Genomic DNA, 17,987 nt, shown 5'->3' with positions numbered 1-17,987 from the left:
AGGATTGAAGCAATAATAAGTCATGGGTTTAGTTCTCACAATTGGGTAGGACCTCTTTAAAAAAAATCTATTCACTTAATGTTAAAACTTTTTTTTTTTTTTTTTTTTTTTTTTTTTTGGTAAAAGGATTATTCTGGCTGTGTGATAAGACCAAGGAGGCTAAGATGGAAGCAGAGGGACCAGTCAGAAGGGTGTTTTAATAATTTACACAAGAGATGATGGTGGTAACATTACAGGTATCAAGAATTGGGAAGTGGGTGACTTGTGGAAGGATATACGTAAAGATATATGAATTATTGATTTATAAAGTTAAACACCACTTATGTATGTTAGATGTGGGTGTATGATAATGAACAAAATAGATGGTCTCTGCCCTTTAGGAGCTTACATTCTAATTTACCTAGGAATTATTCTTGATAGTCCTTACATTTTCTTCAAAAATTTTCCTTATATTCAAAGTATTGTGGCCAGGAAATAAATCTTAATGTTTAAAATACATTACATACATGCAAAACCATGAGAGAGAAATGTATTTAATTCTGAACATTAGTATTTCCTACCTGCTTTTCTGGTTATAATTGTACAATGCTAAATTAGTGACTTTGGAACAAATCTGTGGAATGCACCTATAATTATTCCTGAGTTTAGTCCTTATCTTGTAATCAGTTTTTAGTTAGGTCTTAATTTCTTTTGGGAGGTGATGTTTTCTAATAATTAAAAGCCTGAGTTGTATAGAGTTAGACTGTCCAGACAGATTTCTGGCTTTACCACCTGTGACTATCTAATTTAGACTAGTTACTTGCTTTTGAGTCTTCATTTACTTTGTTTTTTTAAAAAGTAGGGGAAATCATAATACCGACATTATTGGGGCTATTTTGAGAGTTAAATGACTATATTTTAAAAGGAGAGTCAATAGGATTTCCTGGTGGATTTTTTGGCTTGATCAGCTTAAGAAAAATGGAGTTGTCATTAACTGAGGTAGAAAAGATGCTGGTAGAGAGACTAGGGGAAGATGAACAGGTCAGCCGTGACATATTGAAATCCAGATGAAGATGCTAGAAACGTGAATTAAATATCCCTCTTTTATATTCTTGTTCATGCAGTGTAGGGTCAACCATTTAAAATATTTCATTTACATTTCTAAGTGGTAAGTTCTGTGTTTAGATAAAAATATGTATCAAATGCTTAAATAACTTACACAATAATTTTAAAGATAAACTGCTCAACATGTATTACTTTCACCCTTTCTGAATTTCTGTAATGTATTTGTCTCTTCACAAGTTGTTCTGTCTCCCAGTTGCATCCTTTCCCTTCCAATCTTGCTCTGGTTTACATAAGTTTATTTTTATGTTCCAACATGGTCTCTTGACCTCTTCCTAAATTAGGGATCAGATTTTGGTACTAGTCAATTTCCAATATGTGCTCTGAGGCAGGCAAGTAGAAGCTCAGCCCCAGGTATTCCCATTACTAGAAGTATACCCAACCTTAGTGGCCTACAAGAAAAAAACATTTAACGATAAGGATAAGTAAACCTCTAAGGTGTTAAGGTTGAATGTACTGTGATGTGGGCACAAGAATTGGAGTGCTTGTGCTTGTTTCTTGAGTTTTTGTTGTTGTTGTTTGGTTTGGTTTGGTTGGCAAGAAGAATGCAGAGGGCACCTTTGCTTGGGAAGATGGAGACCTCAACGACAATCCTATATATAAGGCATTTGCCTCAACTTCAAACCAAATGATTGAGGTAAATAGGCTCCTGTTTTCAATTTCGACTTCCTGCCCTCTTCAGAGGAGAAGTTCTTAACCCAAGATTTGTGGGGCATTTTATACATAAATTGTGTGTGTGTGTGTGCGTGTTTTTTTTTTCCCCCCCCAAAGTCCATAGGGTGTATGAGACTCTATAAGGTGTCGACTCAAAAAGTTAAACACTTAATAAAGAGTGCTGTGGCTGGGCACAATGGCTCACATCTGTAATCCCAACACTTTGGGAGTCCGAAGCAGGAGGATTGCTTGAGGCCAGGAGTTTGAGACAGCCTGGGCATCATAGGTCCTGTCTCTACAAAAAATGGGAAAATAAGAGAGTGCTGATATTCTACTTTTAAGATTGGCTATGTAAATAACCTGTATCTTACCTTTGTGTATGTAGTTTTAAGTCCAATAGATAAGCCCTCTCAACGACACTAACAGAGTGGAAAGGTACTTTGACAACAATGTTCAGAGGTAAGATCTAAAACAATTGGGACAGCTTTTCCCATTGACAGAGTGGTTTGATGTTTAATAAAGGGCGTTGAATATTTTTCTCTTGGTGCTGATATTTCTAACTATTACATAAATACAAATTTTCACCAAGAGCCATACCAGTGGAAAAGGAGAAGCAGGTGTGCTGAATCTCCTCCTCCAGATAAATTGAACTCTAGAGCTGTTATTCTGCCCTGTGAGTTACAAATAATAACCAGCAGTGAAAAAGAAGAGTCATACTACTTCTCTGCCATCTGTTTTCCTTGTTCCCACTGAGACCAGGAAGAATTGGCTACCCATCTTTTCTTTTCACCTTCCTTTTAGTTTTTTTAGAAAGCTAAAAAAGCTTTCTCATTTTTTAGCTTGTATAGTTTTCATACTAAATCTATGTAGTTACAGATACTACATTAGAGGATTGTGTTTAAAATCTGGATAGGAGGTTGGATGCTTTAAAAAACTGGTAATCATAAAATCTGAGCAAAGAAGCCTGATTACAGGGGTTCTGTTAGAAGATTCTCATGTAGCAGGTTTCCAGCCAGACCACTATATTACGGGACCCACAGCAAGCATGTTTCAGAAAGCTAACAAATTTAACAAGACACATCCACTGTACAACTGATTTTTTAAATGGAAATATATTAGTATGACCTGTATAAATTATGACATTCAAAACAGTGGTGTCAATACACTGCTAAACATATGCATGAAGGTAGTGACTAGGATGGAAATCTGTCAGTGCTACAAAAATACATACGAACAAAATAATTTTTGTCCTTTGATAAATCTACAAGATATAAAATTAAGAATATTTACATAATTTCATACTAGATATGTGAAGAATATGCCATACTAGAACAATCTTGTTCCAAAGTTTGAAACATATTCTGTCAAAAATACTCTTTTTACAATATATGAACTTATCAATAACTTTCTGGGTATAAAGTTGTTTTTTATGTCATGGTCAGATGAAGATCCCTCTGAATTATATGTTGATTAGAATTTTGTTTCACCTGGTACCTGGAAGAAGACAGAAAGTTACTGTTTTAAAACACTTGTCAAGTTCTGTTACAATGATCACATCTTAGGAGCTAGAATTTACCAAAGTTATCAGTTTTTTTGTCTTGAATTTTAATGATCAAGTATCTTCCATCACTACTTGTTTAACATAGATTCATGTGATACCACATTGTAATTCAAAGGCCTAATTTAACTTAAAGTAATGGTACAGTGTGTTGTAGCAATATCTTTCTTCACATTTGTTCCAAAGAACTCTGTGTTGGCCTGGTACATTCAGCTTTTACCCCAGTCACCACTGGTGGCCTATCCACAGCTGATGATTTACCTTCCTAGAGGCTGGACAAAGAGCTGGTGTTAAATGTTTCTTTTTTTAATACGGGGAAGCCAAGGTCCACCAATGTGCTAGCTACATTTGTTAGACAATGGGTTCTAGTGTTTGGGTCAGACATGAAGTTTAAATGCTGTTCCTACCCTTTATCCTCCAATACTTGGTGACAGTTGTGAATGCAGTTACTGAGGAGAGGATTTCTGGTGCGAGGCTCTTCTTATAAGGTACTCAGGCAAGGTGCCAGTTTTATTGGGGTTCTCTGGAATCTAGTCCTGGGAGACAGAATCATGGTGCTTATCTACGTTCACCTCTTACCTCAGGTCTATCCAATTTTCTGGAATGGCCTTTTCATCTGACCTTTGCTACTTGATACCACTCTTAATAATGTTCCAGATTTATCTTATGCTATACATTTCTTTTTCATTTCGACTAGAAATTCCTTTTTTGAGACCTTTCAGCTAAGAGAAATACCACCGGCTGCCTGCCATGCTTGAAGACAATCATTAAATTCTTTCTCTGGTCCCTCAATCCGTTAGTTTTTCACCAGAGGATAGAGATGGTGTACTATAGTGAACAGAAGACAGGTCTTGTCATCAGAAAGATCTTAGTGCAATCCTGTTGGGGTCACTGGGTGTGTGACCTCAAGCAAATTAAGCTCTCTGAGCCTGTTTCCTATTTTTTTTTTTTTTTTTTCATTTGGAAAATGAAGATATCTCCTTTGTATATTGTTATAAGGATTGAGATACTGAATGTAATACACCTGCCATCTACCTGGCCTACAGCAGAAACCCATTTTAATTTGTGATTCTACTTTTCCCAAACTAGAAACATTGCTTTAAAGGACTGGATGTTCTAGAAATGAACATCTGCAATGAAATGGGACTCCCCAGTTAAATGTTGAATTGGCAACTCACTCTAGTAAGGAAGGATAGAAACTTGTTTCATTGCTTGACTGGACACTGTGCTAGGGACTTCTCAAGCATCTGACTATTGGGAGGTGTGTATTAGCTTATTTTCATCGCTTATTCACCTGTAAATGGAAATAGCAATACCTTCCCTGCTAAGTGGATTATTACAGGGCCAGAATAAGAGCATTGTTGTAAGTGGTTCGAAAAATAAAGGAAGATATGCTCAATATTGCATTAACGGAGATCTGTTATCACTATTTTTTCATCCTTTTTTTGTACGAGTCTGAGTTTCTTTTCCCAAAAACTCCCTGTGAGATTGGTTAGCATTGCTTCAGTTCTCTAGGGATGAGGCACAGAGGCTCAAGCAAGTGCTGGACTTTCTGCCACATACAGGAAGTGGCTTCACTACTTTGAAGGTGGTTTTTTTTTTTGTTTTTTTTTTGTTTTTTTTTTGTTTTTCTGTGATGTCTAGGTGAAGATAAACCTGTTGAAGAATTTTACCTGATATTCCCGATTACGTAATCCTCCATTTGTATTTATGGTAAAATCAATTTTTCCATCTTTTTCCTGAGAAAAAGAGAATGGAAATGGGGATTAGGGGCTGGTTTTTTTTTAATGTTGAAAAATAATGAGAAATTTAAGGAGTGGCTGCTTATGCAATTGTGAAAGTCATCAAAGAGCTGGTACCTGACTGGGTTTAAACTTTGAAGTACTGTAATCTTTCTTCATCGAAATATGCAAAACAGCATCATGGATTGTTAAGAAAAGTATTGAGGTTTTCACTTCACCATCAAAAAATTCATACCGGTTAAGCTTCTCAATGAAGTCATCTGAAGAGAGAAAAACAGTAACTTTTAGGAAAAAAACAATTGTTTGACCACCAGTTTTTCCTTGAGGATAGTAATTTCACCTTCCATTTGCAAATGTGCGTTTCATTGACATTTGGTTGTTTGTAGGTTGCAGTGGTATAATACTGGTATATCTTTAGTACAATGTCTTTTGGAACTAACAAATACCTTTGTAATAAAAAAAAAATTAATGCCCTAATGTAAAACAGAGGAAGGCAAAGGAGCAAATGAAAAACAGTAGTTCCTAGAAGAAAACTCATTTAGGCAGGAGCCTAGTGAATTGATCTCCCTGCTTAATGATTGGAGTATCAAGTGTGGCTTCTTATTAAAGTTTAGGATTCTGCCAAAATGGAACATATGTTTATGGACCAGTGATATGCTGTGGTTCTTTATTGTAGCCCATTTTCGCAAAGCTGCTGGGTTTTATGAGAAAACATCTTCCTTACCACTTACCTCTAATCATCTTTGAGAAATCCCATTTTTGTAGGCACTAAACAGCATTCATTTACATGGATTACTCAACCAACTATTACCTTATGTCTGCCATGTGCAAAACTCTGGCTGAGTAATAAGAAAGATCAAAAGATAAATTAGACCTGAATCTTGCCCTCAAGGAAGATAGAACATTTATTTATATATTCCTGTAGTACTGACAGAAAACGTGTTGTATAATAATGAGGGCAAGGAGCAATCTAGTTTTTTTCCTTGTTTTCTTAGTTTTAGAATAATTCCCAACACATAGTATGTCTTCATATTTTTTGTTGAATATATAAGAGAGATATAGATCAAGTACTATGAAAATTCTGAGAAAGTTACCTCTTGGTGGGTATCTGGGAAAACTTGAGCAGGTACCATCTAAAAGTGCCTAGGATTTGGAAAAAAGTGGAGGAAGAGAAGGTACACAATCATGGAGATGGATTCTTCTGTTCACAGACAAGCTTTCAGTGATTGATAGAGGGAGAGGGAGCATGGAGGGCATTGTGGCCACCAGGATCTGGGATGGAGAGGGTGGCGTGCAATGACAAGGAAGGTGATAATCTTTGATAAAGACTGAAAAGAATGCCAGGCAGTAGAGACAGCAGGAACAGATACTTTCCAAGATATCTGGGATGATGGAAAAGGGTAAAATTGTTAGTAAATTAAAGGTTCCTGGGATCAAGGGGATATTTTTAATTATAAGGAAGCCTTGACAATGGTTGAACTACTTTTCAGTCCCACCAACAGTGTATAAGCACAGTGTGGCGATTCCTCAGAGGGCTAAAGACAAAAATACCATTTGACCCAGCAATTCCATTGCTGGGTATATACCCAAAGGAATATAAATTATTCTGTTATAAAGATGCATGCATGCGTATGTTGATTGCTGCACTATTCACAAGAGCAAAGACATGGACTCAACATAAATGCCCATCAATGATAGACTGGATAAAGAAAATGTGGTACATATACACCACGGAATACTATATAGTCATAAAAAAAACAAGATAATATCCTTTGCAGGTACATGGAATTGGAGGCCATTATCCTTTAGCAAACTAATGCAAACAGAAAACCAAATACTGCATATTCTCACTTATAAGTGGGAGCTAAATGATGAGGACACATGGACACATGGAGGGGAACAATAAACACTAGGGCCTATCAGAGGGTGAAGGGTGGGAGGAGGGAGAGGATCAGGAAAAATAACTTATGGGTACTAGGCTTAATATCTGGATGATGAAATAATCTGTACAACAAACCCCCATGACATGAGTTTATCTACGTAACAAACCTGCATGTGTACCCCTGAACTTAAAAGTCTTTAAACCCGGAATACGCCTGCATATTTTGTGACAGGATCCAGAAAGGAAATTACGATGCCACTTTATACCTTTCGAAGGACCTGTGTACCACTTGTCTCTTCTCCCTAAAAGGCTCCCCCTAAGTACTGTCAAGGTTGACTGCCTCACTTCATTCTAGTCTCTACTAAAAATGTCATTTGCTGGACATCCCTGATCAGCAGTCCTTCTCCTTCCCTCCTCCCTCCCTCCTCCCTCCCTCCCTCCCTCCCTCCTCCCTCCCTCCTCCCCCTCCCCTCCCTTCCTTTCCTTCCTTCCTTTTTTCTTAGTTCCGAGCCGAGCCACTTTGCATGATCAGTTTCATCAGATTCTCGACCTCCCAGGGTTTGGCGGATCCTTCCATCCTTCCACCTCATCTTCTGAGTTGACCTGCACATACCAATTTCACCTTAAAGCACTTTTGAGATGATTCACCATATTGTTCAGTTAATCTCAAACTTTGGCTGGCGGATCTGCCTGTTTCAGCTTTAATGTTGCATGATACCACTTAGCCTTTGTTTTCAACCCTGCTTTTTTCTTAGCACTTATCACTACCTGAACTATGCTTCTTTATTTGTTTATTATATGGCTTTCCAATGCGACTGTAAGCTTCATGAGGACAGGGGCTTGTCAGATTCACTGCTGTATTCCCAGCACCCAGAACAGTGCCTGATAAATAGTAGGTATTCAGTAAGTCTTTACTGAATGCCCATGATGTCCTAGGATCTAGGGAAGAGACAGGAAATAAGAAGGTAAGCAAGAACAATACCTGCCCTGGAAGAGATATAGTCTAGTAGGGACACAAACTGAACTGCAAAATTATTTGATATGTGTGTATTCTGTGGATGCAAACAGTCTGAAGACCCAGTGCCCTGCCTGGGGAAGCAAGAATGTTTTCAGTTATTGTCGGAAAACTGCCTGAAGAAGCTTTCTTCAGAAAATAGGATGGGAGAGCATTATAGGGATGGACAAGGATATTAGTTAGAAAGTCCTTCTAGAAGGCCTAGTTGAGAAATGAGAAGGGTCTAGATTAAAGTTCTGGAAATGGATAGGAAGAGACTGATTTAAGAGGAAATATTTATAGGACCTGGTGACTCACTGACTAGAGGGAAGGAGAGGAGAAATTGGTGATGGTTTCAGGGTTTCTATCTGGAAAACTAGGTAAGCAGTGATGCAGTGATTGTGATAGGAAAGAAGTATTTTTGGGAGGGGGAATCATATACGTAGTTTTAAAAATATGTATCTGAGGTACCTGGGGGATATCCGGACAGTCGAGTCCATTGGTCTGCAGCTCAGAAGAAAGGTCTGGGCTGGAGGTATAGTTTGGGGATTCATTAACAAGTAGATATACATGAAATCATAAACATGTAGGAAATTGACTAGAAAGAGTCTGTGGAATTAGAACCATGGTATCGAGTGTAAGTTTGAATCTTGGGGAAGACTGAAAGAGTGGGAGTTGAACCAATGTCTGACCCTGAGGAGATGTTTGAGAGGTAGGAGGTGAATCAGAAATGTCTTGCCAGAGTCAGGAAGGGAGAGAGTTTCAAAGACAAATGCTAGAGAGAGCGCCTGATGCTTAAGTACGCTGCTGCAGAGGGACCTGAGACGAAGGCAGTTAATCCTGACAATCTGGACATTGCTGATAACCTTGGCAAGGATGGTCTCATCAGCAGGTGAAGCTAAACCAAATTATTATGGGCTGGAGAGTGCAAGGGAAGGGAGGAAGAGAGACAGAAAACAAGGCTACTTTTTCAGGAAATTTAGAGTAAAAAATAGTTAATATATTCCTCCTTTGTTGCCTATGAAATCAGGATTCAAATTGTAGAATTTATTTAATTACATATCAACACAACTAAAGTGCAAAGATGCTGTTTCCATAGGGATTTTTATTGGGTGGGCTGCAAATTAGATTTTCATCTTGTTTATATAAAATACTCATTCTTTGGAGAGGCTGTCTAGATTGAGAGTTGGCATTGAGCCTGAAGTGATTGTCAGAACATAAAGCAAAAGTAAAGCCGCTTACCATCGACTCCAACAATATACACATCTACCTTGATCCTGATAAATTCTTGCAAAATCTGTTAAAAAGAAAGTATATCTTCCTTAGGGAACAGTTTCACTTGTCAGAAATATAAAGAAAACAATCAGAATTATACCTTACGGGTGATATATTGCTTTCAGAAGCTTTAACATTTTGAAAAGAGATAATAGTGTCAAGAGATACTAAAGTTAAAACCAAGGCTCTATGACAGAAATAAACCCAAATAAAGGAGCCCTTCTCCTCAGTAAGAAGTTAAAAATGATCATTCTTGAAGGGAGTATTATGGGAAAATGTTCTGTCTCAAACTCATAAGAACAACTCTGATTTAATTTTAAAATAGTGTCTTCTTTGGGATGATCTCAACTAGAGCTTTCTTGCTGCATAAAAGTTTAAAAAAAGAACCTACGGACCATGAGTTGCTAATTATTCTTGTCCACAATGAATGGATATATCTAGCACCAATGAATCTTTATACATTTTTCTGGTCTCTAGGCTAAGAACAAATACCAGTAGTGATATGAGTAAGATCATGGAAGGTAAGAAAAGTAGCTTATATTGTTGATCAGGTTAGATGATCATTAATATCATTAATATCATTGCCATCATTAGTAAATACTTTCAGAACCTCTTCTAGGCACTTAACTAAGAATTAGAGCCCCTGTCCTTTGTGTTATACTGCTAGAACCAAAAAATAAATATGTGTGTGTGTGTGGGTGGGTGGGTGTGTGTGTGAAAATGCAGAAACAGTAAGCTAAAGTAATCAAAACTAAAATAAGCAAAAACTGAAACCAAAAAAAGAAAAGAAAACGCAAGTAGACTTAAGAGTTACATGATGTTAACATTAAAAAAAAATTCTTCCATTTTCTAATTTTGTATCCAGTTCACATGTATCCAGTTCATGCTTAATAGGTCTTATCTTAGGTCAGCTCTCACTTGGGTAGATTTTTGTGAAAACCCAAGAAAAAGAGAAAGATGTAGAAATTCTTAAATTTTCTTTTTATATGTTTCTGCATTTCTGTTAGAAACTAATTTATTTTAGAAATGTGATAAATCTGTGGAAAGAAAACAGGCTGCAATCTGATTGTCAGTCGTGTTTTGAAATCACATGTGACATTTATTCTTTCATATATCTATTTGGGTTTTAGCCATGTGAAAATCAGCTTATAGTGAATGAGGATAAAACAAAAGGATCCACTCTTACATTTTTTCCCAGGACCTTTCCAGATCTTCTCTGATTTCAGAATAATTTAGATACTATGCCCACAAAGATTTGAAAACACCACAGAATTGAAATTTGAAAGGAATGTGAGCATAGTTGTCCACCAGCAGATTCATCATACATTAGTATTGTAGATTTGATTCCCTTCAATATAGTACCCAGTCTCATGGAAAATGCCCTTCTCAAGAGTCCACTGAACACCACCTTTCCCTCCATGGAATACTCTAAGATTATAATTTGCTTCTAATTAAATGCATGTTACCTAAAGGAGCATCCTTCCACAAATACAATTATTATTATTATTTTTTGAGACAGAGTCTCCCTCTGTTGCTGGAGTGCAGTGGTGCAATTTTGGCTTACTGCAATTTCCACCTCCCGGGTTCAAGCCATTCTCCTGCCTCAGCCTCCCAAGTAGCTGGGATTACAGGTGCATGCCACCACGCCCAGCTGTATTTCTAGTAGAGACGGGGCTTCACCATGTTGGCCAGGCTGATCTCAAACTCCTGACCTCAGGTGATCCACCCACCTCAGCCTCCCAAAGTGCTGAGATTACAGGCATGAGCCACTATGCCCAGCCCACAAATACAATTTTTTTTTTTTTACCTTCAGTCATTGATTGGTTGTTTCCATTAAGAACAAAGAAATTACCGATTTAAGGCCCCTCATTGAAGAAACATCAAGAAAGGACACTGCTGAAAAGTCGAGAATGAGGCTGTGGAGGCTGATTTTGGGGACCTCAATGTTGAGAGGAAGCTGATCATTCCAGTCAATCTGGAAGGGCAGGTCTGTGGTATCGATTGGCTCGTCCAGTACTTGTATCTGATTGTTGTCCAGCTCTTCGTCGGAATCTTTTATGGTGTCAACAGTACATATAAATCCTTTCTGCAGGAGAGGATAACAAGCGTAAAAACTGTGACCAAGAAAAATATTGTGTATGTCAGAGATAGCCAGTGAGTTTCAGAAGCACTGATTCAGAGTTGAGCCAAACAATGGAATTGGACTACGTGTGGTGGCTAATGCCTGTAATCCCAGCACTTTAGGAAACCGAGGTGGGAGGATCACTTGAGCCCAGGAGTTTGAGACCAGCAAGGGCAACATGGTGAGACCCCATCTCTGCAAAAAATTAAAAAATTAGCCAGGCGTGGTGGCACATGTGCTTGTAGTTTCAGCTACTTGCAGGCTGAGGTGGCAGGGTCGCTTGAGTCTGGGAGGTCAAGGCTGCAATGAGCTGTGATCGCACCACTGCACTCCAGCCTAGGCCACAGAGCGAGACACTGTCTCAAAACAACAACAAGATTGTAGACACTTGTGTTTGGTGCTTTTCCCAGGAGAATAAAAATTTTAGGGAGACCCTCAAAAGGATGTCATTTTAAAATATAACACTCATTGACACATGAAATCCCTCGTTTATCTTGCATTTCACTTAAAAGAATGGAACTAACCCCTTGAATCATCCTTTACTAAGCTTTTAGCTATAATGCATAGAAATGTGGTCAAGGAACTTACTGGTGTTACTTGCAGCAGGCCTTGCTTCTGCAGTTTTCGGATTTTCCTCAAAGCTTTGTTGCGCTTGCGTAGAATTCGAAGTGGACTGAAGCCAACCTGAGAAACCCATTGCTATGTTACAAGAGTACTCAATATTCTGTTATGTATATAGCATAATTCTAACAACTTTAACTGGAGTGATTTGAGGGATTGGGACAGATAATAAAAATATTTGTGACAAAATTTAAACGTGGTTTAAACAACATCAGCAACAACATTGTGTCAGACCCATGGTCTACTCCACCTGTATGCAGTTACCAACAGTCAAAAGTTTTTGTATAACACAGTCCAGGATTCATCCATAAATTATCCATGAATGGACATAAACTCTGTTTGAATCTGTTTGTGTTTGGAACCTACACAACTCTTAGGGAGTTTTATTTTATTTATTTTCTATTTATTGAGTATGAGTGGCACCTACATAAGCATTCTGCTTGTATGTAATTTTTATCATTAAAATTTATATAATTGTATGTTATTTATTATTATATAATTTTATTTTATAATTTTAGTATTACATTTGAGGGTAATCTTTTTTTTTGACACTAATGAATTCTTATTGCTGTAATATTTAGTTCCAGATAAATAAGAGAGGAGGATCAAATTATGTAATAAAAAATCCTTGGCCAGGCGTGGTGGCTCACGCCTCTAATCCTAAGACTTTGGGAGGCCGAGGTGGGAGGATTGCATGAGGCCATGAGTTCAAGGGTAGCCTGGACAACAAAGCAAGCACTTGTCTCTACAAAAAATTTAAAACTTAGTGGGGTATAGTGGCACATGCCTGGAGTCTCATCTGCTTGGGGGGCTGAGGCAGGGGGATTGCTTGAACCCCGGAGTTTGAGGTTGCAGTGACCTGTGATCGTGCCAGCCTGGGTGACAAAGCAAGACCTTGTCTCAAAACAAAACAAAACAAAACAAATCCTTGACAAAAAAATATAGTTAGATGGAAGTTTACTAGAGTAATTGAAAAGGGCAGTACAGAAAACCAAATATACAATATAATCTCATTTTGCAAACAACAACAAAAAAGTGGGTAGAAAAATATCTGATGCGTATCAAACTAATAATAATAGTTAAGGTTTAAGGCAGAGGCTCTATGCAAGGTACAGAGAGACCAAAGGCATATTTCAAGAGGGAGGACTGAGTTTTTTTTGTTAACTGTCAAGATTGCTTCCTTGTCATCGTCTCTTCAGTTTGCCAGGGACACTCAGTATTTATTGTTATTCAGTATTAACTATTCATTTACAACTGCTATACTGAATCTCTTGATGATGCGGTCAAATATTAAATGCTCCTTCATTGTTTCTGAAGTTGATACCCAAAGAAAATCTGTAGGATGACACCTACTAAAAGCCAGCAGCCCAAAATGTGGCAAATTTTTTTTACTCTGCAGCAGAATTTGAGAAAAGGATTCTTCTATATTAGATGTCAGCTGAAAAGGCTTATTTCCCAACCTGTTAACAAACTCCCATAAGGTAGTTTCATCTGCTCTGGGACATGGGACAAAAAACACTGACACAACCCCACCTCAACATATGTGACATAACCCAGCCTCAACAATGACCTTACAGAATAATGACATTCCCAGATATTCAGTAAGATTACAAGGAAAAACATTAAATAACCCCAAACCTTACAGCATCGATAAGTTTCTGCCTAAAGAAACCAATGTTTGCAAAGTAGATAGGAGATGGACATCTGAAAATTTTCACTCCTTTCAGCTCATACATCTATAAGGCAGAAAAGCATTGTTAGATGGTGCCCATTAGATCCATACTTAATATCATTTAGCAAGTCAAAGAAAAAAATGAATCTCCCTTACATCATAATAATCTTTTTTATTCTTATAGATGTTGCTTCTTCCAATATTAGCCAGCGTGCTGCATTTTGGACTGTCAGGAGAAAAACACCAAGTAAATCATCCATGTATGTTTGTTAAGCCTATAAGGCTAACACTGATTTTTTTTCCTCAGCATACCAAAGCAGGCTCACTTTTCAAAATGTAGAAGGTTGGGGAATCATCATGCTATCAGAGACTCTGGAAGGTAAACACCTTGTTTTACTTATCTTTGTGTCCTCTCACAGCACCTAAAAGGTGCCTCCCATTTGTCATGTTACAGTTTATAAAGCACTCCATATGCTTTTGCCATTTTGTTTCTGAATATCACAGTTATTCCATGAGGTAAGGCAGATATGATTACCCAGTTGTATGGATGAGGACATGGAAAAGTAAAATGACTTGCTTATGACCATGCAGTTTGTCTCTATGTTTGATGGGTTCCCAGTAAATAATGGAATGAAATATAAATAAATGAAAGAGTGCAGGAGTATTTCAATATTGATGTATTCCATCAGTCAGGGATTGACTTTGTGATAACAACTTCTGTTCTAGAACTCCTTAGTTCCCAAGGAAGCCTCTTTCTCTGTCACACCATGTAATTCAAAATAGGCTCAGCAACCACATGGTAGTGATGTTACATGGCAAAGATTTTTAAAAATCAAGGCTGGGTGCCATGGCTCATGACTGTAATCCCAGCACTTTGCCAGGCTGAGGTGGGCAGATCACCCTAGGTCAGGAGTTCATGAACCAGTCTGGCCAACATGGTGAAACCCCATCTCTAGTAAAAATACAAAAATTAGCCAGGCGCAGTGGCAGGCACCTATAGTCCCAGCTACTTGGGAGGCTGAGGCAGGAGAATTGCTTGAACCCAGGAGGCAGAGGTTGCAGTGAACCGAGATTGCACCATTGCACTCCAGCCTAGGCGACGAGCGAAACTCTGTCTCAAAAAATAATAAATAAATAAATAATAACAAAAAAGATGCTTGGACTGAATTATTATTAAAAATCAAGAATTCCAAATGGCTTTTGTAGAATTTTAAGGTAAGAGGGGCCTTTGAGAAGTTCTCTAATCCAGCTCCATATTTTAAAGGTATGAGTGCAATCTAACAACCTATAAAAGAAATCCATCCACTAGATGGAAAGATCTCAGTCTCAGTAACACATTTCCATGTTTAACAAGTACAAGGCAAAGACATTAAACCTGCTTGGAATAGAATTACTTTTGGTTTATAGCTGGGAGAACAGACTCAGAGATTTATATGATTTATTTGAACTGGAGTCAAAGCCAGGAGCAGACCAACAGCAGGTCTCCTCCCTGGGCTGATACTCTAAAGCTGGGCCATGCTATTGCCCTTCAGGCTTTTAGATGAGCAACTAGAGGGAGGATAAACTACCCCATCCTGATAGAAATGCACACCTATCAACCAACTACTGTTCTCTTAGCCAGTGACATTTTTTTTTCTCTTCTGATTTGGGCAGGTCCAAGCATGCTTGGATGCAGAACACTTTGAGCACTCACAATTGGGTCCTGAACACGATGGTTAGCAGTTGAAATGCCACACTAGCTGCCAGGCCTAGCCCAAGTCCCAGGACAATGGTGAAGATGCAGGTCGTGACCCAAATTAACTGTGAAAACAAAGCAACATATACACTACAATTTACTTTGATTAAAGTACAATGTGGAGACGGGGTCTTTAAAAAAACTTTTTTTCTTTTTTTGTAGAGACAGTGAGACCTTGTCTCTAAAAAAAAAACAAAAATTAAAAACTTTGCCAGATGTGGTAGAAGTTGGAAGTTGTCATCTTGGGCAAGGGAGCAAAGTGCACAGAAGACACTTGTCTCAAGAGGTCATTTCTGCTGGCTCAGGTTCTGGGCCACAAAAACACAAGCAAACATAAGAGGATTCAAAGAAAGCGTATTCATTTCTAATCCCATTTCCAACCCATTTAGGAAATGGAATTGTCTGTCACAGTGATAATTATAATTGCAAAAACCACAATTATTTTTGCACCAACCTAATATAACCAGCTGCTGTTCTTTAAAATCAGCAAATTAGACTAGGCATGAAGGCTCACATCTGTAATGCCAGCACTTTGGGAGGCTGAGGTGGGAGGATCACTTGAGGCCAGGAGTTGGGCAACATAGTGAGAATCTGTTTCTACAAAAAATTTTTAAAAATTAACTGAGGATGGTGGTGTGCGGCTGTAGTCATAGCACTCAGGAGGCTGGGGCAGGGGGATCGCCTGAGCCCAGGAGTTTGAGGTTATAGTGAGCTAGGATGGCACCATTGCACTCCAACCTGGGTGACAGAGGGAGATCCTATCTCTTAAAAAAAAAAAAATCAACAAATTAACTGGTAGAGCTTATACTAATGTTTTACTCTTGGTCTGTGGATTTAATTGATGGTTGCTATCTTTATAAGAATTTTAGCCTGCCAAAAGGGTGTTAAAATGCCCCACAAAAGTAAATCAACTGTAGTTTACTAGTTATGATCTTTAAATACCTAAGGTATGTTAACAAGCATTTTTATACCACAGACTTTGACCCTGTTAAAATAGCAAAGCATGTGAGAGCAAGGGGGAGCCTTTCCAAATGAGAGTATTTCCAAAAGGAATGTTCGGAAATTAAGTTCTTCACAGATTCGTGGAAACAAACACATTATGTAATGAAAAACAGAAGCCATGCATACCTTAAAATTCCAAGAGTTTCTGTAGTATTTCGGATTACTGCAAGAACTTTTAGAATAGGCCTAAGGAAGTTCCAGACTAGTGTTTCATGGAGCCCCTTCTTTTAAATTAAAAGTAGCCCATTTTTTTAAAGTCCCAGAAAACAATCATTAGAGTATGCAATTTAAAAATAACAAATAAAACAAACTAATGTTATTTTGAACAGATATATAGAAACAAAATTTCACTTAGTTTACAATATAAACATGCATTTCACATTAACATTAAAATGCTATTGTGATTTATCTCTCTTTCAAATACTATTGCCTCTACTTACACAATCATATTTATCCTTTCGCCACAATCTGCATATTTCAGCAAACTGCATCAGCATTCCCTTTAAGTTTCCCAGTGCTAAAGCTGCCAGGACGGACTGTGAAAAACATAAACATCAGAGGTACTTTAAGTTAATGAAATGAATCATATGGAAGCAAAGGTGAAGGCTGTAGATAAGTGTGTGCTTTAAAGGGCCTCAAAGCAAATCAAAGCATACACCCTTTTCCGGTGTGCGATGCCACACAGGACACACCAGAACTGGGACTCTGACCTGTTCCTATGAATGACTTTGTCCCCACCACAGTGACAAGGCCTAGACTGCTCTTGTGATTATGAGATAGATGATCTGATGGCATTTAGTAGCCTGCACCTTGGGACAGAGAAAGGCAGACTTTCAGACATATGACAGATAAACACTCGGAATAAATTCTTCCCAAGCAGAGACAATCTAATGTGTGTTTGTTTATTGGAGTCAAGGAGAAGGGGGTTGCTCTTTGTTAAAAAATAATAATAATAATAGCTTGGGGAGCTTGAGGTCCTGGAATGAGATGACTTGAGGCGGGCTTTCTGAGACAGCATGAAACATATCTATCTAGTTCCTGCTGTATCCCCAGAACCTACTATGTTAAATGCATATAGGAGGGGCTTTAAAATTAGTCAGTGAATGAGTGGCTGAGCCAACGAATGAATATTTCCCAGGCCAGTACTAATCCCTACAGCCACACTTCAGGCTTCCAATTCTTCCACTGCCAGAATGTGATCTTTTGTCTTTCAGGTATTGTGACAGTTAGGGTGAAAAATGCTAAATAGCTAAGTACATTCTCTTTGTTCTTTGGATTTTAACATAATTGTAGGAACATGCCCCTCACGCTCCCATTCCCCCTGCCAATTTACGTTGTTTTATTCTGAATAGAGTATGGAATTTGTATACTGCTATACCATGAAAACACAATGTACAAAGAAAAGCCATACGCAGTTTTTATTTTTATATCTTGAGGACGGTAGAACTGATCTGCCTATTTCTAATTTTCACAGGTAATCCTTATAATATAATATCTAAGCAATTAATTTTACTAACTGTGAGAATAGAGGTCACAACTTAGAAGAAATATGGTCTTAAGTGACTTTTAAAAAATTTGGTACACAAGTGAATGCCAGTTAAAAAATGCTGAAAATTGAATAAAGTCTGT

The 17,987-nt window shown here is 38.0% G+C and overlaps 1 protein-coding gene across 5 annotated transcripts in view; it reads right to left on the bottom strand.

Annotated features, from left to right (window-relative positions):
- Positions 1 to 517: 517 nt before the first annotated feature.
- Positions 518 to 17,987, bottom strand: part of SLC26A3 (solute carrier family 26 member 3) — a 40,186-nt gene continuing 22,716 nt past the window's right edge. For all 5 annotated transcript variants that reach the window (XM_021936160.2, XM_021936159.2, XM_021936158.2 and 2 more), the window contains 10 exons: positions 16,799 to 16,894; positions 15,315 to 15,421; positions 13,778 to 13,847; positions 13,593 to 13,685; positions 11,917 to 12,012; positions 11,059 to 11,292; positions 9,174 to 9,228; positions 5,173 to 5,315; positions 4,987 to 5,052; positions 518 to 3,249 (listed from right to left, as the gene is read on the bottom strand). In XM_021936160.2, the coding sequence (XP_021791852.1) occupies positions 3,226 to 3,249; positions 4,987 to 5,052; positions 5,173 to 5,315; positions 9,174 to 9,228; positions 11,059 to 11,292; positions 11,917 to 12,012; positions 13,593 to 13,685; positions 13,778 to 13,847; positions 15,315 to 15,421; positions 16,799 to 16,894 (984 nt within the window). In that variant the 3' untranslated portion in view covers positions 518 to 3,225. The remainder of the gene's footprint in view (positions 3,250 to 4,986; positions 5,053 to 5,172; positions 5,316 to 9,173; positions 9,229 to 11,058; positions 11,293 to 11,916; positions 12,013 to 13,592; positions 13,686 to 13,777; positions 13,848 to 15,314; positions 15,422 to 16,798; positions 16,895 to 17,987) is intronic.

This window comes from Papio anubis, chromosome 4 (genome assembly GCF_008728515.1).
Source record: "Papio anubis isolate 15944 chromosome 4, Panubis1.0, whole genome shotgun sequence".
Lineage (NCBI taxonomy): Eukaryota > Metazoa > Chordata > Mammalia > Primates > Cercopithecidae > Papio > Papio anubis.
Note: the sequence above shows the minus strand (reverse complement) of the source record. Positions and strands in the feature narration are given on the sequence as shown.